The sequence below is a fragment of the Mandrillus leucophaeus genome, unplaced genomic scaffold (genome assembly GCF_000951045.1).
Source record: "Mandrillus leucophaeus isolate KB7577 unplaced genomic scaffold, Mleu.le_1.0 Scaffold281, whole genome shotgun sequence".
Taxonomy (NCBI): domain Eukaryota; kingdom Metazoa; phylum Chordata; class Mammalia; order Primates; family Cercopithecidae; genus Mandrillus; species Mandrillus leucophaeus.
Genome location: NW_012102932.1, coordinates 428,441 through 455,876, shown reverse-complemented (window position 1 = coordinate 455,876; position 27,436 = coordinate 428,441). Strand labels below are relative to the sequence as shown.

The window sequence follows — 27,436 nt, the reverse complement described above, 5'->3', positions numbered from 1 at the left end:
CAATAAACTCTGAAGTTCCTCTGAGTTACTATAAATCAGCATCAAGAATAACACACTACATTCTGTTGGCAAAGATCAACTTCAAAAGCAGTCAAACTGCTATAACTTTGTGATTTTCAAAAACAAAGGTAAGCAGAAGTAATGTATAATTGAGAGATGTCTAACTACTTAAGAGATAATGGGAGAATAATGAAATAACATGCATTTAATAAAACTCTGTAAATCAGGACAACATTTTATGTACATTTAGGTTGAACCTTATTTGCCCAGATTCCACACAACCCAGGGTCTGAGGCCATTCTTCAGAAGGCGTTGTCCTCTTAACCTGTCTGATTTTCAATGCAATCAGGGCACAAGAGGAAAGCCACCATCGTACCTCCTGGTGCAATCACATGGTGCCCATGAACTACTCCACTTTTCCTGAAGTGCTACTACTTGTGCTCTTCCCTTACCTGAAAACAATGCCAAAGATACAAGTTCAACTCTAACTCTTAATTTCTTACCTTCTGGACTTTAGATCTAAAGAGACAGAATGATCTTTGTTAATACTGGAAAAGATTCTACTACCTAGTCTCCCTAAACAGGGCCAGAACATCCCTTTCTTTCTTTTTGATCCCTTCCTCAGATTGATGACCACTGAATATTATTACCTATGTCCACCAGAACTAGTTCTTGCTTTGCCAGTGATGGCAGGTTTTAAGAACCCTCTTTACTCTCTTATGTAAGGCCATCAAGGTCTATTTTTATGTCTGAAAATGAAGGCTAATTGGATTTCACTGGTAAATTTAAATCAAATTACAATTTTATCATGAACTGGAAGAATGCAACAATTCTGACCATGAAGAACGATATTTGTAAGGATCATTTAGCTTACCAAGAAGTGCACAGCCATACAACTGGGAACTGAAACCCACTGAGTTCTTTTGTTTTAGGCCTGGAAGCAATAGGGATGCACCAAAGTTCCTCTCCTCTTCCCACTGCAACAGAATATACCAGATCATGATCCATCTAAGCAATGAGTACTTTATACAAAAATGTGACTTTTAATGACACGAGGAAAAGAACATGTTATAGTATTAAGTAAACAAAGAAGAAGAACAAAGCTATATATACATTATAATCCTAATTTTGTGAATAAAAGGTACTTATGTCAAAGAAAAATATAGGGAAGAAATACCCTATATGTTAATAAATTTTTGGGCAGTGAAATTATGAGCAATTTTGGTTTTATTCTCTGTATTTCTTATTATTTTCCAAAAATTTGGCAACGAATAAGTGTTTCTTTTACAATCAGAAAAGGAAAACAAAACAAAAATAAAGAGTACACTTTACACCAACACTCACTTGAGACAATAAAGATTCAACACATTATCAGCCCCACAATCACTCACACTGCTGTGGCCTGATCGAGCAAGCTTTTGAATTTTAAACAATTTAGCAATGATAAGACTTCTTCAGAGTGTTAGAATAAATACCACTATTAAATTGCTTTTAGATAGGTTTGTGCCTCTCAAAAACAAATGAGGCAATCAGAAACAGTAATCATTTCTTTCAACCCAGGGTGCAAAATTACGCTTCAATGAAAGTGAAGCCTTTAGAGACACGGGGGAAACGAAGGGCAGAAACACAAGCATTGCTAAACCTGCTGCAGGCTAGTAGGAATGATGACTGGAGGACTTGCTGGTAATGCGGTCAGGGGAGAGCCTTGGCAACTCCCCAGTGGGATCTGTGATCTTCTTGGTGCCACATGAGTACACACTGGACAGAGTTAGAGCCCTAACTGTAGCTTCAAAACATAGAACACTAAGCTCAGGTTGCCCTGCACTGGTCTCTGCACCCAGAGATTAGGGAGGAAGCAGAGAATGAATAATGTCTGCAGGCTGCAGTTACAGCCACGTGCAAGTGAGGCACCCCAGATGTTCACAGGCACCCAAACCTCTTTACTGTGAGTAGCCTTTGTGCAATACAAGTGTCATTTCTTGAGGCTGCTCCCCTATCTTTGAGAAAAGCAAAGACCTCAGGAGAAAAACAACCCCCCCAAGCACTTCGGCAGCACAGGTAAACAAAAGAGTTGGTAATTAAAAACCAGGTCATTTTACTTTCAAAAGGAAATCACTCTAAGAAGTTTGATTTCCCCCACTTAAAACTGCATGGAAAGTGGGGCCGGCGAATAACAAATAAGGAGCCTTAAAAACATTTTTTCCCCCCTGTAGGGAAAAACATGAGCTACAGTATCAGGCTGTAGCAGGGTTTATTAAAGCCAAACGAACACTAAAATATCTAAGCACTAGATACCTTTTATGTGTTAGGAGTCAAGAAAGGGTGGTGACAGTGACTGGGATGGTGATACTTCTAAAGGACTTCAAAAAAGATGAATGAAAACAAACAAATGACTGTCTTAGAAATTCTCTGATCATTGTCTGGGACTCCTGCAACTACTGCTGCTTACGTGAAGCTATTCATGTGTCAACATAAAATAACAGATCTCTTCCAAGCCTTTAGTTTATTTTCTTTTTTTCTCTTTGGAGACAGGGTCTTGCCCTATTGCCCAGGCTGGAATAAGGTGGTGTGATCACAGCTCACTGTAACCTCAAACTCTTGGGATCAAGGGATCTTCCCAACTCAGCCTCCTGAGTAGCTAGGACTATAGGCATGTGCCACCATGTCTGGTTAATATTTTTTTTATTTTCAATTTTTGTAGAGATGAGGTCTTGCTATGTTGCCTAGCCTGGTCTCAAACTCCTGGCCTTAAGCAGTCCTCTTGCCTTGGCCTCTCGAAGTACTGAGATTACAGGCATGAGCCACTGCTCCCAGCCCAAGCCTTTAATTTCTATTGTAGATACTATAATGGATTAATTCAGGTGTTGTTTCATCAACGCCCTCAAAGTTTTTCCATTTTATGCTTTGCCTCTTCCATTAATACAAAGCAAATCCTCATTCTCCCAACTTCCCCACTTTACTCTCCATTTCATAGCTAGGCATCTTAAAAGAGTTGTCTATACCTCTAATCATTCTACAATCCATTCCAATTTGATATCCTCCTCCATTACTCATATGGAAACAAAGGTTACAATTTAGTGCCTCCCATGCCACTAATGCAGTTAGTGAACTTTTTTTTTATTCCTCATCTTATCCTACCCCTTTGGAAGCATTCTACATAGTAGACCATCTCTTCCTGTGGATTCTGTGGTCCAACACATTCCTGATTTCCCTTCTTTTTACTTTCTGGCTCACATTGGAAACATTTACACAGGGATGTATAAGTCACTTTTTGCAACCATTTACACATGGATGTATAAGTCTCCAAAATTGTATCTCCAGTCTAGATCTTTCCATTAAGCCCCCAGTTCCTTGGTGAAATCTCGTGACTGTCTCAAATGAATTTCAAAATGCAACACGTTCAGAGCCACAGTAACGACTTTTCTCATAATATCCAGTCTTTTCCCAAAGTTCCCTCTTGCAAACAACACATAGAACCCCTTCCAACCAGATGTATGAGTCAGAAACTGAGGAGACAATAAGTGACCCCTGCTTCCCTGCCTCATCTTGTTATCTGCCTCTCAAATACGCCCACTCTCTAACTGCATCATATCCTGGTCTCTATGCTACCATTATCCCTTGCTCAGATTCAAGGCAGTCTCTCAAATCGTCTGACCACAGCCATCCTTGCCTTGCTCTGATAGCTTATCCACAGTACAGCCAGAAGGACCTTATCAAAACACAGATCTGATTATTATATGCCCTCTGCTTCTAACTTTTCAAGGGCTTCTCACTATTTTTAGAATGAACACAGAATGGCTTAGTATGGCCTACATTTTCCAACCCTATCTCACTCCACGTGCTCCCTACCATTTTCTGTCGTAACTACATTGACTATCTTCTTCCAGTCCATTTCTTTTCACTAAGTTTTGTGCCACAGGGCATTTGCACATGTTATTTCCTCTTTTTGGACTGTTCTTCCCCTCCTTAGCCAGTTAATTACCAGTCATCCTTCAATAGTAACCTAAGAAATATTTCCTTAAGGAAGCCCTTCCTAACCAATTTAAGTTTAAAATACAGAGAAAACTCCCTATAATATATTCTTTTCATAGATTTCTCCTTTGTAGTGTTCATGACAGTCATAGTTTTATACCTGTGTGATTGTTTTGTTTAAATGTCTGTGTTCTTCCTAGATTGTAAGCAGGCAATATTTGCTCACCATTATATAACTAGTACTTGCCAATGTATGGAATTTGTATGTGTTCAATATAGTATATTTAATGAATTAATAATGAATGTGGGGTATATCATAAGATTATGACACTCATCTTAGAAAGGCATAACATGCCATCTACTCTTTAGAATGTGGGCTGGACTAAATGACCTCTTCAGTTCCTACCCAAACTGGGATTTTTTGATGTTTACAATTGAGGTTAAGGGCAGATGGCAGAGGCAGACTGACTGGCTTTACCAGGTGGCTTCGTTACCTGCTAGCTGGGGGGTTACTCTGTAACATCTCTGGGCCCCAGTCTCCTTATCTGCCTAGGGTTGTTGTGAGAATTAAATGCATTAATACATTTAAAACAAGAACATAGCCTGGTGCAAAGTAAGTGCTACTTAAAATATCGGTTATTGCTATTGTTATTCTTAGGATAACAATAAGCAATGATTAAATATGTGAACCTAAGACCTGAAACCAAAACTTGATATTGTAGACTTTCCAAAACGGAACTGCCCTAGAGAAACCTTAGGAAAATACTGATACAAATGAAATAATCAGTATTTAATGTCCCAGGTAATGGTCAATGTTAGCTGCCTCACTGCCTCTTTGACATGCCATGTCCAGCTCTCAATGATTTCCAACGACCCATTTCTGAATGTTTGAGGTGCACTCAGCCTAGTTCAGGTTTCAAAATATGCAATCACTTTTGACTCAAGTGGAACAACCTCCAATTCCATTCATTAGAAACCAGTAACCAAAATGTACAGAATAAACACACATTCCAGGTTGTGCCTGGCCACAGAGCAGTAGACACCTTTTTCTAGCTTTTGAGAGCAAGCCCCTGCTTGCCTTTTCTAAAGTTCTTAATGCTGCTTTAGGGAAGATCACTTACACTGAAGTCTGTCTTCTCTGCCAGGCAATGAAATAAAACATAGAGGGAGAGAAGTTGGGTGGAAGGCACTTCAAAGGCTTCTTGCATCACGACCTCAAAAACCACAGATAAAGCATCTGGCAAGAAGACGAAAGTAAAAATCAGAGGAAATTAGTTGTAGGTAATATTACCAAATCTCTTTTAACTATAAACACTCTTAAAAGTGGGGCATGGTAAACAACAACAACACAGAATTAAGAAGTAAAATATGCGGGCTCTGGCCCTAGTTTTTCCACAAACCAGGCTTTTCCTAAGCCTTTAGCTTCTATTTTACATACCAGAATGAACTAAATCAGGTGCTACTGCACCAATGTCCTGAAGGACATTAAACAAACCACTAATTTCTCTTGGCTCCCAGTATCATCTTCATAATAATAAATTACTATTTGCTTCATCTACTTCAAAAGAATTTTGGACAGTTCAACAAGATAATACATATGAAAATGGCTCAAACTGTGATGCAAGTTTAAGGCATCATGTCTATCAGCTAGAAGAGCTAAGGCATAAAGGAGACACATATATTCTCAAGGTCACCCTGACAAGCAAAGCAGAGAGGCTGGTCTGACTGCCCTATTCTCTGCTCTGGTACCTTCTCACTGTTAAGGCAGAAGAGGACAAAATGCTAAAGGAAACCCTAAATCTCAGGTATTATTTCAAAGAAAGCAAAATAATGACTATAAAAAGGACAATAAGGCTCAGTTTAAAATACTTGTTGGAAGGGAATGGGAAATGCTCATTCATAAATTATAAGCCTCTGAGTATAACATATAACATAAGATATTTGTTTGCACACTAATGCTGGTTATTAAAACCTGGGAAGTGGTCTTTAAGCAATTTTTATTTTCCCTTGATATTCTACAACATAGATGGAGGCCAAGAAAATCAAGTCAAACAATTTCTTTCTGTAGTTATTTGGTGGTAAAGTAGAGAATATTAACAATGGCTTAACACATAGTGCCTGTTCATATCACAAGCACAACAAATATTTTTCACTTAATGAGTTTTTTTAAACCAATTTTTACATATATTCATAACTATAAAATAGCACTGATTTGCACCTGTTCCTAGCAAGCTGGTTGCACATGTTGTCATGGTTCTGAATGAGGCCATAGGCATGAATGTCTGTTCTTTTTGCAAATGGGGAAACTGAGATAGACAGGTAGACCAGGTAGTCATCTAATAAGTCAGTAGAAAATTAAGAACCTGGAAGGAATTTTCTTTTACATAAACAAGCCAGTAATATTTTAAAAGAGCATAGGCTAAAAATTCAGTTGAAAAAAAAAATCTCATTTCTGCCAACTGTTCATTACTGAATCCAAAATTATACTTGAAAAATAAATTTACTTTATCCTTTATTTATATTCTACATTTCAGTCAGTTTGGGAAGTGAAATTAGATTGGACAATATAATTAACTTACTTTTCCTCTATAATCATTTATGTACTTTGATATTTTTTATCTTAACAAAAATAAAAATAATATTTTTAAAAATTTTGCATAAATGATAATCGTCTAAACTTTTCTGACTAAAAGAGTGATGAAGAGATGTTATTAAGAAATAAAAAAGGGGAAGTTCCTACATTTGTACACCTCCCTTTGGGAGCCGGAAGCCCTATAAACACTGAATCTGGGCTTAGTTTCTTACCTTTGTAATTTTCTTTCTTTATGAAAGAATCCATCAGTAAATTGAATGTAAAGTTATCTGGAAAAATTCCATATTGAACCTATAATGAAATGAACATAACAGGAAAAAAAGAGAAAATTATCTAATTTAGTCTGTAATATATGCCTATGTTATTCAGAATAAAACTTGTCACTATTAGCTTTAAAATATTTGACTATCATTTTACAGCATCTGTGACAGTGAAACAGAAGCCATGACTCATGAGGTCTGGTATGAGGCACTGTTGGTCAGTGTGAGAAAGTTGTGAGTGGGTGTCTGATATAAGACAACTGATATGTAAAAACTAAGGCTTCAATTCTAACACCTCATCATAGCTTAAAAAAAAAAAGAAACCCACACAACCCCCCTAACTGGTTCAGTGACTCTTTTTATAAAGTATGAATAACAATGCAAAAACTCTCATGAGAAAGCAGACATTACACAGCATTTTCTGGTTCTTAGCCTGGCTTTTCAGGTCCCAAGAAATATGTCAACAAATATTTGCTATTAAATTTCTAGAAAGTTGTGTCATACAACTGAATACTTGAGAATTCAGATTTCTTAAAATGTGGACCCTTTAGCACCTGCAGGATGTTGACTTTCTCGGAGTGTTTTTAACAATACAGATTCCTACATCTCAGACCTACAGAACCAGAATCTCTGGGAATTGAGCATAAAAACCTGAATTTTTAGTGAGCTTCTCGCGATTTTCATGCATACTCATTTTACTACCAGTGATCCAGATTGTGGCTGCATTTTTATCTGTTTCAAATTCTTCAGTAATGTTAACCACCATTCCCCACAGGCTCCATTCTTCCTTCTTGCAACCAGTAGAAACACCTGAGGAATTTTCTAAACTATATCCCTATCTCCTTGAGAGATTTTGATACAGTCCTAACCCCCAACTGTGAATCATCACTGAGCTGACTCATTGTTTCCAGGAGTTATATATAGGAGCCTCAGGTGTGCTGAAATGGAAACGTGTCTAAAAAATCACTATTTTAAAGGTTGTAGCTCATGGCCAGTGTCTATATTTCTCAAAGCAGTCATCCAAATCAGTATTAATCCCTAGGGCAGGGTAAAAACCAAAATATTTTAGGATGACAAATCATTAAAGTTGAAAGGGATTTTAGAAATCAACTGGTCAATGATTCTCAACCCAGGCTGTAAATGAGAACTGAGAGCTTTAAAAAACAAACAAACAAACAAATAAACAAACCCAATGAGGGATGAACAGTCAGGGATGAGGGATGATACTACAGTGGTGGATACATGTCATTATACATTTGTCCAAACCCATAGGATGTACAACATTAAGAGTGAACCCTAATGTAAACTAGGGCTTTTGGGTGACAAGAGTTTGTCAACATAAGTTCATCAATTTTAATAAACGTACCACACTGGGGCAGGATGTTGATTATGAGGAAGGCTATGCATGTGTTGGGGCAGGGAGTACATAGAACATCTATGTACTTTTCACTCAGTTTTGCTGTTGAAGGAAACAAAAATATTTCTCCCCAAAATCATTGAGGATGTTAAGTGAAAGACACCGAAAATGCAGGGGAACACTCTGCCACAGCCTCCAATTGCCTAATGGCAGCACACAAATCCTTCCTTCCTAGAACAGCACTTGCTTCTAAGCCCAGAGAAGGCACCAGCAGGCACCAGAGGAATCTGAGAACAGATTTTACTATCTTCCCACATTTTCCCACCTTTTGAAGACTGTAACTTTTCCTTCCTTTGTCTTGTCACTGTATAGGATTTATGTCCCTTGGCTGAAATACTATTTCAGCAAAGCCCTAAGCCACTGCCTTGAGATAGAAACACTTTTGAACTGAGGCCTTTCCTGTGTGATGAGTACAGCATATATTAATAATCTTCTGCTTGTTTTTCTTTTGTTAATCTGACTTTTGTTTTCAGCAGAGTGTCTCAACTAAGAACCTAAAAGCAAAAGAAAATAAATTATGTTTTCTCTCCTACACTGTGAACCCGAAACTGACAGAAACATTTAAACTTATTTAAAAAAAAATTTAAATTCCAATGCCTGGGCCCCAGACAGATCAATTAAACTAGAATTTCAGGAGTAGAGGCAAACATCTACATTTTTTAAAAAGCTTCTTGGGTGACCCTAATGGGCAGCCAGAGTTGGAAATCACTGATTTACTACAACCCACTTGACTTAGAGTGGAAAACACTAACAGCAAGAAGAATATAGTTATTTGCCTAAAGTTACCAGCAACCAGTGGAGTCTGTGGGGCTACAGACTGGACCTTCTGATTTCTAGTTTGATGTCCTTTCCACTAAAAGACTCAAGAAGCAGCAAAAATTCTAGACCCTCCTAGTTTTGTTATCATAGGAATCTTTGAGTGTAACGTGTGGCATTATACTCTGAACTGAAGAAAACAAGATTTAATCCATTCCTTCCTCTGGGTCTTCCATTTTCTCCTCTTGAGATTCAAGGCTATCATCTTGATTGGACTTACCTAGGGAACTAGCTCAATCTCTTACTCCCTTCCTTACCTGGTTCCTCCCTTAATATACCTTATACCCCAGAAAAAGGCAATGTATTACTGTTCAGACTGAGTCTTTGTTTTCACCTAGATATACCTCTGGTAATATTGTTTCTGCCAGCCCATCTCCATGTGCAAGCATATGTCTTTTGGTGACCATCTTAAATGGTACCTCAAGTCTCTTTTAATTATGTCCTTCCTATCGGATTCCCTCATCTTAATTCTCCAAGTTGTTTTCACTGTTTTTCTTTTCTTTTCTTTTTTTTTGAGACAAGGTCTCATTCTGTTGCCCAGGCTGTAGTGCAGTGGCGTCGTCACAGCTCAATGCAGTCTCCACCTCCTAGGCTCAAGTGATCCCCCTACTTGAGCCTCTAGAGTAGCTGGGACTATAGGTCTCAAACTCCTGCGCTCATGTGATTCTCCTATCTTGGCGTCCCAAAGTGCTGGGATTACAGGCATGAGCCACAGTGCCTGGCCTTTACAAATATTCTTGTGCGGCACTTACATTTGCCTAATATTAGATTTATAAGTAACCCAGCTTATCTGCCTTATTAAATTATAAGCTTCCTGAGGGCAAGAACAGAATATTGCTCATTTTTGTATCCACTATCAATAACCAATCCAATGTCTCACAAATAAACTGTATATAACATATATTAAGTTGAATTGGGTCCAAGTCATGGAAATAAAACATTCTGCACAGAAGGGGACTCAAAATCAGCATTCCTTTTCGGTGCTAACTTTCAGGGTCCAGTGACATTATAGACACAATACCTTTTCATTAAAAGACTGTTAAAATATCTTTTTGGTTCAAACTAGTATTTAGCTTCAGACTCACAATAATAACATTCTAAATCTCTGTTTATTTTGTTTTTGCTGCATACTGTGGAAGGTAAGTAAGACTCAACTCTTGGGTGCTGTAACAGTTAGAAAGATCCTAATCCTAGAGGGTCTCAGGCTTGATGGGAGGAGTCAGGGAACTCAAAAGACATAGGAGCAAACATGGATGGTCCCTACACTTCACCAGAGGGAAACAGGCAAGAAATCTAAGGCTTAGCAATCAAGAATGAAATGACCACCACTGGAGAGTTCTTCTGATTAGACTACCTTTTGCTTATACCTGTCCTTTTCTGAGTCACTATGTTTGGAAAAGCAGCAGCTCAGGATTTTTTTTTAAAATTTATTAACTTATACCCAGCTTCATTATTAACTTATACCCAGCTTCATTCTGTTAATAAGAAGAATATTTGAGGTCAAATAATTTTTAAAAGTTATTTCTGGTGTTATTCTTTGCTGTACTACAGTAGGTACAAACATCATATCATCTAAACTCAGAAAAACAGGTTGCAGATCTATGGAACCACTCACCTTATTTACAAGGGTATATAAGGCTTTGTCTTGTGCATCATATTTTAGACACTGCCTAATCCAGCTGTGGATAGTCCAGTTTCTCAGGTACCAGCAGTTGGGGCTGTGTCGAAATCTAAATAAGCAGAAGAGAAGAGAAAACTGGTGTTAGTTAACTCTTACATGTTAAAACACATCTTCCATCGATAGGTCCTTCTCTTAGATATTTAGTGTGCAATGTAACAGAAATTCATAAAAGTGAACAGTCGATACAAACTTGAGAATGAAACTGATTAACCACAAAGTCTGAAATGGTAAAGAGAAGGCAAACTAATAAATAACAAAAAAGATTTACAAAAATTGTATTCCTTATACCCCTTACCTCAATACCTTATTTTAAGAGATTTATGAAAAATGATTTGGGGAAAATACTAATCATGGCATTATGTAAACAGATATTTCATTAGAAGAGGTGTGAAACTTAAGCTGAAACTTTGGAAGTTTAAAACAAATGAAGAAAATAAAAAATAGGATAGCATAGCAACTCTGTAGAGGAGAATCAGCTTTGAGTAACAGTGATATTTCCTGTGGCTCTTACGAGAGACTGGGACATTCTTCACTGAGTCAAAGGAAAACAGAGGAAAAGAAATAAAAGTTGAGTAAAATTTAACATTCATGTCCTCCAAGATCCACAATCCCACACTGCCTTCTTCACAGTTCCATTGTAGCTCGTCAGTTTATCCCTTACTTCCTATAGCTCCCCACAGGGTCTTAAAAGTCTGAAGCAGCCCAGTATGAGTTATATACAATAATAGTATACCTACAAAGGAATGGTGCTTGGAAAGGAATTCCAAATGCTGCTTTTGCCTTAGTCCACGCACATTGCTAACACCTGGGATGGAAGCTGCTACTCCTAGTTCCTGGGGTTCATGATAAAAGACTGGGTGGAGATTGTGCTCTAAGATGGGGGTGGAAAGGGCTCTGTAGTCCCTCTTTTTATTTATCTACTTTGATTAGGATGGACCTTCATATACTATACTATATCATGTTACCTGAAATCCCCATGTTTTCCTTAATCATTCAGGAAGCAGGCCAATCACTGGGCCCCACGAAAATCAAACTCTTTTCTTAAAAAGCAAGAGGAGAGACAAAAACCTAGTGCTAAAGGATTCCATGCCATAATTGAGAGTCAACGGTACAGATGAATACTAGTGCCTTTCAGAGACTGATAATTCAGTCTGCCTCCTGCTATTTCCTGCCATCTGCTATTGGGATGGTTTCCTCTGAACAGGTTCTCTGCCAAAGTAATAGCTAAGAAAAGGAGAGGAAGTGAGAAATAGTATTTAATTTAGGATATCTATTAGTGCTCTGGTGAGAGATTTGGCAAAAATAAGATCCAAAGATGTTTTATGGATTTAGGGTCTTCTAGGCCACCTGATTCTCTTCAATATTTTAGGTTTTGCTAGAAAATGTCTCTCTCACTCTATTTTTCTCTACAAATTAGCCCCTTTAAAATCACAAATAGAGAAATATGTCAAATTAGGTTTAGAATAAGAGTGACATGGCCAGAGAAAGGCACTATATAGGGGACCTAGATATTTGATCTTATAAGATCCTCTGCACAGAAATGAAACAAAATACACCTTTTAGTATTTCATTTTTTCCCTCATTTTTAATTTTTATTTTTTGAGACAGGGTCTCACTGTTGCCCAGGATGGAGTGCAGTGGTGCAATCCTAGCTCACTATAACCTCAAACTAACTCCTAGGCTCAAGCAATCCTTCCTGCTAAGCCTCCCAAGTAGCTGGGAGTATAGGTGCATGCCACTATGCTCAGCTTATTTTTTGTACAAACAGGGTCTTGCTATGTTGCCCAGGTAACATTTTCAAATCAATAATTTAGCTACTTTATTCTTGTTTCTCTGAACAATCTGAGATTTAACATGAAATGACCAATTAAAAATGAGTTTCATTTTTTAAAGAAAAAAGTCAAGTGAAATATCAGGTGTATTGCTTCAATGATGGTGACGCTTCCTCATCAGCCTGTGAGTTCCTGGGTTAGCAGAGACAGAGATTGACTTGCTCAATACTGATTCCTGTACTGACACAATTCTTGGCCCATAGGTTTTTCAGCCAATAAAAAAAAAAAGAGCTTTAATCAACACTGGTATTAAATGCTGTTATGTCCCAATCTTTTGTTAATGTCTATGGTATATATGAAGATACGTAAATTTCCTTTTTGGGGCATTTAGAGTCTCATTACAAAAAAGATGCACACAAAATTTAATAGTAATACAAGGTGGAGCATGATCAGTGCTAAAGACAAAAGGGATTGCTAGAGGCTAAAGAGTTTTTGGTAGTAGCAGTTGTTGGGTTTAGTCAATTTTTCCTTTAAAAAGGAACAAAACAGGCCGGGCGCGGTGGCTCAAGCCTGTAATCCCAGCACTTTGGGAGGCCGAGACGGGCGGATCACGAGGTCAGGAGTTCGAGACCATCCTGGCTAACACGGTGAAACCCCGTCTCTACTAAAAAATACAAAAAACTAGCCGGGCGAGGTGATGGGCACCTGTAGTCCGAGGCAGGAGAATGGCGTAAAAACCCGGGAGGCGGAGCTTGCAATGAGCTGAGATCCGGCCACTGCACTCCAGCCTGGGCGACACAGCGAGACTCTGTCTCAAAAAAAAAAAAAAAAAAGGAACAAAACAAAATATAATGTTTTTTGGTAATGACTTTGGGAAAAAATATATCAAATGCCAATTACTACCCTCACTCAAGATGATTTTAAACCTAATCCTCATTTTAAATCTAAGGTTCTGGCCCAGGATGTTTCCAATGACCACTAAAGTTGTAACTTTTTTTTGATGATGAACTTTACAATAAGAACACCATGACCATATCCAACCAAACACCTTTCTCTTATTCATGATCAACAGACCACTTTTAGGCTTTGAAAAATAACAAAGACTGATAATGAGAGCCTAGTTTTAGACCTTCAAAGCTCAAATTAAAACATCTAAAGCCATCTGCTAAGCTTCTAAGGCTAACTTCAACACATGGAAGAGCAAGAAAGTCTCTTCTTCTTAAAAGCCCTTCCTTCACAGACTCTCTCTCTCAGAAGCCTAAAGGGAAAGTTACTCAAGACTTCACACATCGAATATAATCATCTCTGCACAGCAGCCCTTTGAGATATTTGTTAAGACACTGAGAAGTCTTTAATAAGTCTACTCCCTCTCCTATCCTGGGACAAGGCTACTTGGTATGAGCTTTGCTCTCTAAGCCCTAACAATCCTAGACCCAATTATGTCTAGGGCATTTTCTTTCTTTTTTATTGTATATACATTTTGAGAGATAAAGTCTCACTCTGTCACCCAGGCTGGAGTGCAACTGCAAGATCACAGCTCACTGCAGCTTTGAACTCTTGGACTCAAGCGATCCGAACCTTTGCCTCCTTCTTTATTTCTGTAGAGACAGGGTTTTGCTATGTTGTTCAGGCTGGTCTAAAACTCCTGGCCTTAAGTGATCCTCCCACCTCAGCTTCCTGAAGAGCTGGGATTATAGGCATGAGCCACTGTGCCCAGTCTAGGACATTTTCAATGAACTCTCACAAAAAATAAACTGAGGAATAGCAGTGAAATACTTACAAACTTACTATAAAATATGATGCCCAAAGTGCAATTCCTGAATTTCCCAGTCAGGCAGCAAATGAACTCCCTTCTAGGCCCCCATCAGCATTAAAAAGAGAAGCTTATGTGAGTGGCTATCTGGAATATAAACAAGTCAAAACACTGGGCCAGCGGGGTTCAATTTTGGATGGCAAGTTTGAGAAGAATTTGTATTGGTGACTTTTGAAGCAGTTCAGACAAATAAACGTGGGGACTTTTCAACTTCCAGTAGTAATATGTCAGGTGAGTGAGTCTCTGGAATGGGCACTTGCCTGGAATGATTCTGTGGACTGCTAGATGAGCATTCTCTCTTTCTGCCAGAAGAAAGGCAAAGAGAAAAGAATACAACTAACACATTGATTTTCCAATTTGCCTGCAAACAGACTGGCTTTTGTTCTCGCCTGCTCTGACCACCAGCCTGGCAGATTACAGACAGCCACTGCAGGAGTCCCCTCTGTGCGCCTATGCCATCAGCTGTTTGCTCACCTCGACAGAAGCTTTATTATTGCCTAGGCCAGCAGGCTGTCAAGATAGGCAAACATCTGAGTATAGAAAAGAGAAACAAATATAATGCAAATAACCCCAACAAGGTTGTGCTCATGAAGGCTAAAGGTACTCTGAACTTTCAGCTTATAAAATGTGATTATACTTACAAAAATTCTAAGAAAATGTATATTTCTTGGAGGAGCATAAGAGTGACGAAGTATACTCTCAAGTTCCAGCTCTAGTTCTAAAAGTTGGTTTCCCATGGCTAAAGAGATCTCTGTCCCCAGTGTTGAGTAGAATTTTCAGGTGAAGACAGAGCTTGCCTAGGAAGCCAAACCACGGCCAATCAAATAGCAGGAACTGAGAAGCTTCCTCTTCTCAAAACTCAGGCCATACTCAGAACTCTTAAGGGCATCTTCCTGCACTGCTGCTCATTTAAGACTGATGTTACCAGGAAAGAAGGGGAGCAGAATCACAGGCTGCCAAACCGACATGGGAGTGAAAGTCTTGGATATTGCAGAGATTTCTTAGAAGGGAAGAGAGGTTATATAAAAGAGACCAAGAGTGAAAAGAAAAACACGAGAGACTGACTGTGATTATATAGGAGATACTTTATTGTGTGTAAAAGTCACATGGGCTTTCTTGTTTAGGTCAGGAGTTTGAGACCAGTCAAGGCAACACAGCGAGACCCCGTCTACACACACACACACACACACACACACACACACACACACAGCACTCATAGCACACATACACACCAAAAAAAGGAAAGAAAAAAAAAAAGTAAAATATATCCTTTCTTCCATGGGGTTGAAATAAAGGTTTTGTTATTGTTGAATGGCTAAAGTGGCAGTGCTCATCAGCTCTTTTGGTCTCACAAATAAAAATGCTTCAGGCTGGGCAGGCCCAATGCACAGATGCCAGAGCCTGGAGCCCAGCAGCTCACAGCTCCACCATTTAGCTGCAACACTGGCTCTTCCACATGAATGAGCAAGCTTTCCACAATGTTTATCTGATTCCGAGAGCCACCAGCCCTAAACACACACATGCAGCTTTTCCTCCGCTCCAGTGAATTCTGTATCCTGTGGCAACAGGCTTTACAGATGGGAACCTCAGCCACAGAGCTGGGTAGACATAGAGATGGGAGAGGGGGTCAGGGTAAAGGGAGGAAAGAAAGAATGCCAAGAAGAAAATATGGCTGGCTTCAAAGCCTGCAGTGTAGACTGAGGATCTTATCAATGAAAGAAAGTTAGTAATTATCAAAAGGAATGAGCGCTTCCTTGAACTAAAACCAAAGGACAAGAGTGTCACGTGACTATTTAAATCAGAATCTGATTCAATCACTGCTACTCACTTTCTCATTATTTTCTTTTTCATCCTGCTAGAAATTCTGCTTTCACAATTGTTAATTTCAAAACTAACAATTATTAGTCGCCCCCAGCTACCACAAATAAAATCAAATTTTGATGAGATAATTTTCTAATGACTATTATATTTTTGTCAAGTACTAAAAAAAAGAGGGCAGGGTTTAATACATACATCGATAATAAAAACATCAGTATTATAAGTTAAAATTTCCTGCTTGGGATCTCAGATTCTTACTCAAAGAATTTAAGGTAATTTTAACTTTCCACATACATATACTTAGCCTGCACAAAATAAAAGCATCAAGTGCAAGAATCCCCTCCAAAACACCTCTCCCACCCTGCCACCAAAAGTTTGGGCTTGAATATTTCCAATGAATTCACTATCTACCTTCACAATGCAGATAAAAATGTGTTTCTTTTTTTTTTTTTTTTTTTGAGACGGAGTCTCGCTCTTGTTGCCCAGGCTGGAGTGCAATGGCACGATCTTGGCTCACCGCAACCTCTGACTCCTGGGTTCAAGCGATTCTTCTGCCTCATCCTCCCAAGTAGCTGGGATTACAGGCATGTACCACCACGCCTGGTTAATTTTGTATTTTTAGTAGAGACAGGGTTTCTCCACGTTGGTTAGGCTGGTCTCGAACTCCCGACCTCAGGTGATCTGCCCATCTCGGCCTCCCAAAGTGCTGGGATTACAGGCGTGAGCCACCATGCCTGGCCAAATGTCTTTCTTTAAAAGTTCTAATTTTTAAAAAATTAAAGTCAAGTTTACAGAGATACAATGTACAAACAAAAAAATTCACACTTTCAGTTTATAGTTCTATCAATTTTGACAAATGTATCCAGTTGCATAATCATGACCACAGTCAAGATAAGCCCCCTCTGTATTCAACCTCCCCAGGGTTTGCTCGTCAATTTAAGCAAATTTTATATAGGTAACCTCCTTGGGTCCCTTTCTAGATCTAGAGTTATTAATTTTATAAGAGGAAAAGCAAATAGGGTAATAAAACCACCACAATATCTATTGGTTGGTTTATAATTTATATTTTGTCAATTTCCCAGTAGAATTTGAAAAAATTAAAACTTAGCTTGTGAGTAGTTTCTTTTTTTGAGCCCTACATATAGCCATTAGACTTTCTGGAATCCCTGCCTGCTAGTCTAAAAATGGTGATGAGTAAGTAGATTTTTGGTAGAGAATAACAGGGGCATAGAATTTCGCAAATGTGGAGTGCTAAATAAATGCAGCATAACAACACGTTTTTTGAAATGTAGATAGATAACAGAGGGACTTGTTAGATATCAAAGTCTGAATTTGTCAGACCAAGGGCTTATAAAAAGAGGCCATTAGCATTTCACCTGGAAACACACTGGTATAAATATGATATACTAGAAACTATTCCAGGAGAGTTATTCTTATTATCCACATCCTCTCATGAAACAGAAAGCAATCAAAAGTAGGACACATGTCACCAAATTATTCTCTCTCTCCCTGCTCTCTGACCTGCCTGTGGTTTTGCCAGATCTAACTCTCAGTCTAGAAGACATATTTCTGCTTCATTTAAGGAGTAGCTAGCTACCTTTTGCTTAGGAACGGTGACCTATATTCTTTTTTTTTTTTTTTTAAGTAGAGATGGAAGTGTTGCTATGTTGACCAGGCTGATCTCAAACTCCTGGCCTCAAGTAATCTTCCTGCCTCAGCCTCCCATCATGCCTAGCCCTAACTCCTATCTTAAAGATGACATCTCTCCCTTTCTGATACAGAAAAAAACACCTATAGACAGACTCTACGCTCTGCTGCTCTCTCTCTCTCTCTCACTTTCATGGTATGTAAGGGAGGCAGTCAGAATGAAGCCAGTTGTGTTCTTTGTCTAAAGCCTGGAACACTATTTTATCAGCCTCCAAAGAGCAATATGTGTAGATAACCAGGGAGGATTACTTGTGGGGAGAATGGGAGAAGAAACAAGTATTTACAGTGATCACTGAGGTGCCCTTCTGGAGTTGGTCCTAAAACCAGAAAATGGCTTTGTGGCCACCACCTGACCTATCAGTGAAACTGCACCCAGAAGCAGCTGGTAAGACTTCTCCAGCCTCTCTAAAGCTGTACGCACACTGGCTCACAGGTCAGCTTCAGAATGACTGAGAGGCAGTTGCTGAAGCCCAAGGTTAGGCTACAGAGGGTCTTTACCTAGGAACAGTAGGAAGTTGAGAAAAACTGGATCCCAAACCAGTCCTGTTTATAAAAGCATATAAAGTTGTGGAAACTGGCTTGGTTTGGATAGAGATAAGATAAATGTTTTGGTTTTCAGTAGGAAATTTATGAGCAATAAATGAGCCAGTTTTAAATACATGCAAACATTTCCTTATGTCTCCTAAAGCTTTGGCTAGGAACTGCAGAAAAAATTTCTGCAAAATCATAAATAATACAATGACTAAGATAGGAAAATCACATATATTAATTAAACACTGGTTTTGAATAATTCTGGGAAAAAGAAAGGTGAGAAAGAAAAAAAAAGGAGGAAAACAAAGGAATAGAATAGAAATAAAACCCAGAAATTCTGGAGTATGCTAGCTTAGTGAAGTTGTCAGGATTAAGTCTGCCACAAAAGAAATAAGCAGGCAAAGGGCCTGGCCCAGGAGATGAAGCACACCAGGGTAAAATCAGAAAAGAATTAAGCTGGTGTTGAGCAGATTTATATGTGTTTGTGTGTGAGATTATGGATTTCTTTAGGGGTATTTCTGAGGGAAGAGAAGCTCAGTACTAATCAGGATTTCTTAAGAATCAGAATTTTTTTTTAAAGAAGAAAGGCATCTCAGTATTTTAAACATTCTGATTCTCTAACACATGAAAAAGTTAAATCCCTAGGCATTCTTTGTTTGCAGCAAAAGTAAGGTTGGACATACTTCCAGTGATACAATCCAATTCATAGCTAGTTTCTATTTCTGTAACTCTACTGACTCCTCTATTAAGCTTTTAAGCTCTTAAAAGGCTGGAGACAAGTTATCTATCATTTTGCATCCTACAAACAAGTAAATAAGGACTCAAGTAGGTGCCTGATGATTTGGCAACAGTGACTAGGCCTGCTAAGACTGTGTAAATACCAATAATGCATGCTTATTCATGAGGATTATTTATATTTGAAACAGTAATTCACTTCCACTTGTGAAGTATCATCCTCGCTAAAAGAAAGTTGAAGTCAAGAAGAAATGCTGCCGTTTTTGTACAAGGCAGGAGGAGATGAAAGATGGCAGAGGAAGTGGAGTAGTATGTGGTCATTGTGGAAAGCCACTTAGTCCTCATTCCCCCTCCCCTACTGTTCCTTCCCACATACATAAAAGGATGATACATGGATTCTTTAGTGCAAGTTGGGGGAAAAGACAAGCTGCTAGGAGAGTGAAGCCAGTAAGTTGAGGACAGAAGCCAGAGTACATGGGTTCACAGAACTTCCTAACAGGAACTCAATAAAAAAACAGACTCCTTTCAACCCCAGAAGAGGCTTTGAAAGCAACCTAGGCCAAGTAAACTGGTGATAGGGGAGAGAAAAAAAGTTAATATTGAATTAGAGAATCTTTAATTTAGTGCTGGCAGAGACCTTCAATATCTATTCTATACTGGACTGTTTATTGAGAATTTACTAGCCCTGTTCTACGTGATGTAAAATTATTTAGTCTAATTCCTTTACTTTATAGATGAGGAATCTTGATGTGGTGAGATAAAATGATTTACCCAGGATAAGCACAGTTTGCAATAGGACCTAAATTAGACCCCTCACTCTCATTATTCCACCACTGCCTCTCAACTTCTTTTATTCGTAGGACATCTTTAAAAAACATTTTTGTGGTTTCACAAAGGTCTCTAACAGTGAAAAATAAACATCTCTTCTAAATTTAGAAGCAGAATCTACAGAAAAATAAACTTAGTGTAAAACAGTTCTGGAATTGCTTTGAACTAGCTGTTTAACTTTGGAAAGTCACTCGATCCTTCAGGGTTTCAGTTCCTGCAACTGTAAAACGAACAGGTAGGGTTATCTGGATCATGAATTCAAATGTCTACAGGGGCCAGTCAGTTAATATAAATGCATGAATCATGTAAGACAATAGGTACAAAGCTGCTTGTATTACGATCAAGCAAATTGATTTCATTATACTGTTTATAAAAACACAGTTTATGGGCCAAATAAAATACACGTGAACTCTGGACTACACCAGACCCCTGGAACTCCTTCCAGCACTTAAGTTTAATGACTCTAAAAGACAATAAGCCTATATCTACTCATTAAAACATCAGTCATTTACAAGTTTCTATTAAACCAGAAAAATGGCAGTGATACAAACAAGTGAATAAAGACTCAAAGATAAACAAGCAACCATTCAGTCCACAGCTGATTTTACTTTATTCCACTAGCCTCCATTCCCCTACCATATGGTACCCACTTTGGGCAGCCAACAGAGATTATTATTATGGGAATGGTGGGCCCTGCAAGTCGGCATCTAAAATTTCAAGGTAAAATGATAAAATCAACTAAAGTTAAATGTAAGGTCCCTGAAGTACATTATAACTGAAGATCAAGTTTTATAGAAGATAAAATTTTCAGCAATTGATCACTCCATTAGTAAAGCATTTTATTTTCTACTCAAATACTTCAGTGCGATCCAACTTATATCTGAGAGAGTCATCGAAAGTTAATTTTCCTACGTAATGTAAATTATTGTTTTATATACTGTTACTTTATCAAACCTCTGTTGGCAATTCCTACAGCAGAAATGCTTGAACTCTAAAAAAAGGGGAGTAGGATGAGGTGGGCATAGAGATATTAAGAAATTACTTGACAGTTTTTGGAACATAATGACTATTTGCAGTTTAAAAAGGAAAGATATTTAAAAATTGAGATTTATATTTGTCAGTCCCATTGGTTTTTAGAAAGGCTTACTTTACCACTCACCAAACAAACAAAAACCCTTAGTTGTTTATATGTAAAGACAGAAAAATTAAGGTGACCTTTCTTTCTTTCTTCTGCTGCCAAATAGTAAAAATCAGCGTAACTATAATACATTTAATAGGCAGCTCCTCTATTTAGCTCAAGCTAGTCTCTCATACCAAAAATCAAACTTTTTTAAACTGAATATCTGAAATTGTACAAACATAACATGCTAAGAAAATTCTTAACAATGACCAAATGCAAACTTCACGTCATAGGAAGGCTAAGTACCAGAGGTAATTCCTTTTAATAGGATGACAATCATAAGAAAGAATAGTTACAATTTTGAATATGAAAGAGCTGTTTCTTTAGTAATAAACCAAATACAAAGTTCCAGGTTCATCTGTTCTGGCTGGCAAATCTTGCATAAAAAAGCCATACTTTAGCTAAACAAAAACTCTTAGGCTGGCCCAGAAAGAGGGAATGAACAATTTGAAAAACATCTTTTATTGCCTGAGAAAATTTTAAAAGTATCTGAAAGTGCCAGGAGACCTGCCTCAATGTGACTCAAGCAGCTATCCAAAGTCTCTCAGCTTTCCTAAGTATGAGTCATAGGGGAAGGAGACAGAGCTCCTTGGCAAAGATACAGGTTTTCCTCTTTGGTTCCAACCCACCGTTTTCATTAAAAAAAAAAAAAAAGAAAAAAAAAAGCTTTGATGTATAATAGTTAAATAGATTCCAGACAGGCTTAACTGAAGAAGTTTGAACACCAGGGAGGCAAAATATCATTGCAGAAGTCGGTATTGTTTGCCACTGTGATCCACAGACACAGGGAGCATCTTCTGCATCCTAAAAAGGCTCAGCCCATTGATCATGTGTCAGATCATGGCTGCACTTTGTGGGAGAGGAGAGGATAACAAGCTATGAAAATACCTCAGTCTCCCTAGTTTCTTAAACACCGCAAGCTCAAATACTGAACACTGAGTTCGAAGGGGTGGGAACTTGTACTTTATGAGCGCACATTAAGCGGAATTTCAAGTGTGGTAGCATGTAGGCTGTCCACGTATATATGGCTGCTACAATGAATGCAGCCGTTACTGAACAGATACATTTTTTCCTTCAATAATCTTAGGTAAAAAAGTAAGAAAGCTGGGATTTTAAAAGCATGAATAAGGCAAAACCGAATGTTAAACTGCAGAGGGAATATTTCTACTTCTATACCTATATGAAATTACTTATTACAACAGAATGGAGCATTTGATGAGGGCAAAGCTCCTCTCTTCTGCATTTGATCATTCATCAGCCTACTATGAATCAGGATATTCTGTTGGGCACTAAGAGGCACAGATGAATAAATATCTATTTGCCTTCAACGAGGTTAGATTGGGATGATCAAAAACCAGTATTTTCAGCCCCGCATTGTGGCTCACGCCTGTAATCCCAGCACTTTGGAAGGCCGAGGCGGGCAGGTCACTTGAGGTCAGGAGTTCGAGACCAACCTGGCCAACATGGTGAAACCCCGTCTCTACTAACAAATACAAAAATTAGCCTGGTGCGGCAGCACATGCCTATAATCCCAGCTACTTGGGAGCCTGAGGCAGGAGAATCACTTGAACCTGGGAGGTGGAGGTTGAAGTGAGCCAAGATGGTGCCACTGCACTCCAGCCTGGGCAACAGAGCAAGACTCCGTCTCAAAAAAACAAAAACAGGCCAGGCACAGTGGCTCACGCCTGTAATCCCAGCACTTTGGGAGGCCGAGGCGGGTGGATCATGAGGTCAGGAGATGGAGACCATCCTGGCTAACATGGTGAAACCCCGTCTCTACTAAAACAATACAAAGAAATTAGCCGGGCGTGGTGGCGGACGCCTGCAGTCCCAGCTACTCAGGAGGCTGAAGCAGGAGAATGGCAGGAACCCGGGAGGCAGAGATTGTAATGAGCTGAGATCGCGCCACTGCACTCCAGCCTGGGTGACAAGAGCAAGACTCTGTCTCAAAAAACAAAAAAACAAAAATAACAAAAAAAAAAATCCAAGTTTTTTTTTTAGCATTGATAACAAGTTTAGAAGGTTAATTTATAAGCATCATAGATAATTCCCCATGTATGTAACACTGATTATTTCATAACACCCTGGTAATAAATTTTGAAAAACTGGCTCTCAATAGGAAAATAAATCAAACTTTTCTCTCTTCTTCCCAACAGTCTATCTTTTTTGTTTCCTCGGGTATATTTAAGAAATAAAAATGTTATAGATAGAGATAATGCTGTACCCTACTTCTCTCACTTTCTAGAACAAGAAAGTTGGTGTCCATCATTCTCATGTTATACCTTTACTACTTAGGGATGTGTTCTGTGTTGAGTGTTTCAAGGTGAATGACCTTTTGATTCTGCATTCAAGGGCCTGTCTGATAGAGAACTGAATCAAACCACAGTAATGCTATTTCTCCAGGGGCAGAAGAGTAGGGACAGAAGCGACAAAATTACTGTTATCACAGACAGGATAGAGGACTCGATGCCACTTTCACTGGGAAAACTAATTGCACTGCCACCGGGGAAATATCTGACAAAGTGCTGCTCTGTGTTTGATTACAACCCAGCCCTGACTCACTAACTGAGTCATTTAACCTGAGAATCAGTTTTGTCATTTTAAAAATACAGATAATACCTTAATCACTGGGTTATTATGAAAATCACATAGGAGTTATTTAGGTATTTTGCCGGCTTATAATTCTTTTTGGAACCAAACACAGTAAAAATGTGCACACATATAAGCAATATTAAAATATATATTTTTAAAGACAAGGTCTCACTCTGTCACCTAGGCTGGAGTGCAGTGGCGAGATCACAGCTCACTGCAGCCTTGACCTCCTGGGCTCAAGGGATACTCCCACCTCAGCCTCCCGAGTAGTTGGGACCACAGGTGTGCCACCACTCCTGGGTAATTTTTTTTATTTTTTGTAGAGAGGAGGTCTCATTATGTTGCCCAGGCTGGTCTCAAACTCCTGGGCTCAAGCAATCCTCCCACCTTGGCCTCCCAAAGTGCTGGGATTATAGGCATGAGGCACCGCATCCAGCCTATTATTGTTATTATAATCTACTTGATTTAGCACTTGATGACATTCTGCCTGGTACTGCTTATGTGCATCCTTTCCAAGGCTGAGGCTTGTGGCATAACTGTCTCTGGTAGTAGAGAAGTAGTTAAGATGTCAGCATCAGACAGAACTTCTCCTATGTTAGAACCTCAGGAAACTGATTCTGAAATGGATTCCGGATTCTAACCGGTAGAAGTTGTATCCAGTTTATCTGGTACAACTCTGGATTGATATGAAGATTAAAGAGATAAAACACGTAAAATTAAAATGCCTGGCACATGGTGCTTTCAGACAACTTGGACAGAGCAATCAACAGCAACAGCAGCCTCATTCTGAGGGTCACTGAGTTAAGTGTGAACTCTTATGACTATTTCCATCCACACGGCAGGTGACTTGCAGAGTGCTGGGTACCTGTGTGCAGCAAAGACCTGACTGCCATTAGCCAGAGGGGATGGAATACAGTAGGAAGAACAGGGTCAGTAAGAGGGTGAAGAGTCCTTTGCTCTCTCATTCCTCTCAAGACAGTCTCAAATGAGGAGCTGGAAGGTGAAGGAAAGGGGACAACAGAGAGAGGCTTTTACAATCACAGAGGCCCAAAGCCAAACAGCAAAGGTTTGCCAGTCAGGCTGATGACTGGTGGCAGGGTTTCTGATCTTATTTATGACAGAAAAAGTTCTAGGAAGAAGCAAGGGGATGACCTAAGGAGGAGTCAATTTACCTATCATGTTTTGCCCTTGGACTGCTTTCCACATGCTTGGCAAGGCACTGTTATAATACAATGGGGATTTTACTGGTTTCCACAAGCTTGGCAAAGCACCGTTATAATACAATGGGGTTTATACCTTGAGCTTTGTGTCAGCTCAGTACTCACCAGCCTCTCGTTGAGGTAGACAGTTAAGGAGTGTGGATGCCTATGGAGGATAAACCGAACTACTCAAAAGAGAAGCTGCTATGTGCTGCTCATGGCTTGGATCTGTGGTTGGGGCAAGAGCTCAGAAGAAGAAAATAGTTATTTGTGTAGAACATGCCACCCATTCAAGGCTAGGAAATAAAGGAACACAGCAACTAAAGCAAAGCATTTGCTGCTGAGCAAGTCACTGCCCCAGCTTTGCTTCTAAGAACTCCCTTTTCCATCACGTACCCACCACTGGCAACCTGAAAAGAGTTTAAGGCTGAAAGCACCTGTTCCTGCTCCCAACCTAAATGGAACCATCAGCTCTTTCAGACAACTTGGAAAGATCAGCTGACAGCAGTCACATGAAAACAAAGGCCACTAAGCTAATAGACTATCTATGGAAAACAAATATACAATAGCTTTTCTCATGTTGAAAAAAAATTATGGGTACAAATAACCACTAATAACTCTGTTTTAGGATTCTGATTTAAGACAGGCTCAAAAAAGGAAAGACAAGGGTGAGTTGTTGCTATAGTGACCACAGCATGTGATTATCTCAAGGGTTTTTCACATTCCCATGCAACCATAGGAAAGACTAATTTATCAGCACTACTTGTACTATATTTCTGCAGATGAATGCTTACAAAAAATACAGCATACTAAAGAACTTGCTTTTTCTTCTGAGCATTTAGAACTTTTAAAGAAAAATCATACTGAAGGAAGGCTTCTTTTGCCCTGATCAGTTGGTGAAAAATCTTTAACTGTGACTGAAAATGAGATGATGATAAATATTATTAACTAAAATGTGATGAGCACTTACCATGTGCCAAGCATTATCCTAACTACTTTATATACATTTTCCCCTTTTTACAAAGTAGGAAAGTGAAACTGAAGGGGATTAAAAACCTAGCCTAAAAGCCCACAGTGAACCTAACACAGGTGGTTTTCCCTATAGCATTTGAAACATACTGTTGGTTGTTGTTGAGCACCAGAAGTAGGTGGCTTGCATTTAGATGGCCTGCTTTATAGAAAATGTGTCACTCTGAATACTGGAATTGCATTTGGCATAGCAGGAAATTCATATTATGAGAGGAATGTAGAAATGAAAACAACATGTTCTCATCTTTAACTTCACGTCTTTGCCAGGGTACCCTGGTGGTGCTATTTTGTTGGGGGACCACCAAAATCCCCATAGGTCTTTTCTCTTTGGACAGTCAGAGTACCTAGAGAGTACTCCTCCAATTTCCTCACTGAGAGGTAAAATGAGCCTTGTATACCCAAGTCCAGAGTCCTTCTGGCTCACTCTCTCCAGAAAGAAATCGACTACTCTTCTGCTAGAGTTGGGTATTTCACTAACTCGTATGAAGACTTGCCGTCAATTCTCTTGTCTCAGCTCCACTCACATGTCTACTTTGGGAATCATGCTGCTTCTCATTTATGAGGCTTTCTGGGGTCCTATGGTTCCACTGCCACTTCTGGACTTCCTCTCCTGCCAGCTTAGGTTGTGGCTTTCTTTTTCTGCTAACTCCATTACTTTTGTTTTGCTGTTGTCTCCTCTCCTACTCTCTCATTTTGTCAGTTTTTGCCTCTTCTACCCTTTACTGTCGTATCTGTGGAGGTTTTGGTAGGAAATAGAGATAAGCACATATGATCAATCTATCATGTTTAATCACAAGACTTCTACAGTGATTTAATCACAAGACTTCCACATTGATCTATAAACTAGTCAATGGATTATATAATCATCTAAAAGTAATGATAAAGAAAATAAAACATTCACATATATTTCAGCAGTAATAGCCCTCTGCTTAAAAAGGAAAAAATAAAGTTTCTTGAGTAAGACACTCAACTCATCTGGATTTCAAATTAAAGAAATTATAAAACAAAAGGGGAGAAGAGATCTTTAACAACCCTTTCACCTCTAACATCCTTCCACCACAAAGGTCAAAAATAAATCACTGCGCTATATTTTGAATTCTCTGTTCAATCTAAAAATTTGACTGAAAATATTTGTATAGGGACAGAAATTAAATAAAGGATAAGCCAAAATTATTTTAAACCACCAAATGCATATATTAAGGTCCCTGTATATGGATGTTATGCTCAGTGTTAACAAGAAATATTGTTAAGAGATAGTCTTTAAACTGTAATACATCTTTTTTTTCCTGGAAAAGTCACTACTTAGGATTACACTGAGTAGTGAAAGATACTTAAATCAAGCTTGGGAATTTCTCTTTTAAGAAGATAGAAAATTATGTAATGTTGCAGTAATGTTCTTCTTCCCTCTCTCCCTCTTTCTTTTTAGAGGTTGAGTCTCACTATGCTATCTAGGCTGGTCTCGAACTCCTGGGCTCAAGCAGTTCTCCTGCCTC

The 27,436-nt window shown here is 38.8% G+C and overlaps 1 protein-coding gene across 4 annotated transcripts in view; it reads right to left on the bottom strand.

Annotated features, from left to right (window-relative positions):
- MRPS27 (mitochondrial ribosomal protein S27) overlaps positions 1-27,436 on the bottom strand; it is a 99,842-nt gene that overhangs the window by 7,857 nt on the left and 64,549 nt on the right. For 3 of the 4 annotated variants that reach the window (XM_011985220.1, XM_011985221.1, XM_011985222.1), the window contains 4 exons: positions 10,674-10,788; positions 6,778-6,856; positions 5,094-5,209; positions 875-977 (listed from right to left, as the gene is read on the bottom strand). In XM_011985220.1, coding sequence (XP_011840610.1) covers positions 875-977; positions 5,094-5,209; positions 6,778-6,856; positions 10,674-10,788 — 413 coding nt within the window. Of the gene's footprint in view, positions 1-874; positions 978-5,093; positions 5,210-6,777; positions 6,857-10,673; positions 10,789-14,584; positions 14,627-27,436 lie in introns of all 4 variants that reach the window. The other variant, XM_011985219.1, reaches the window with a different exon arrangement.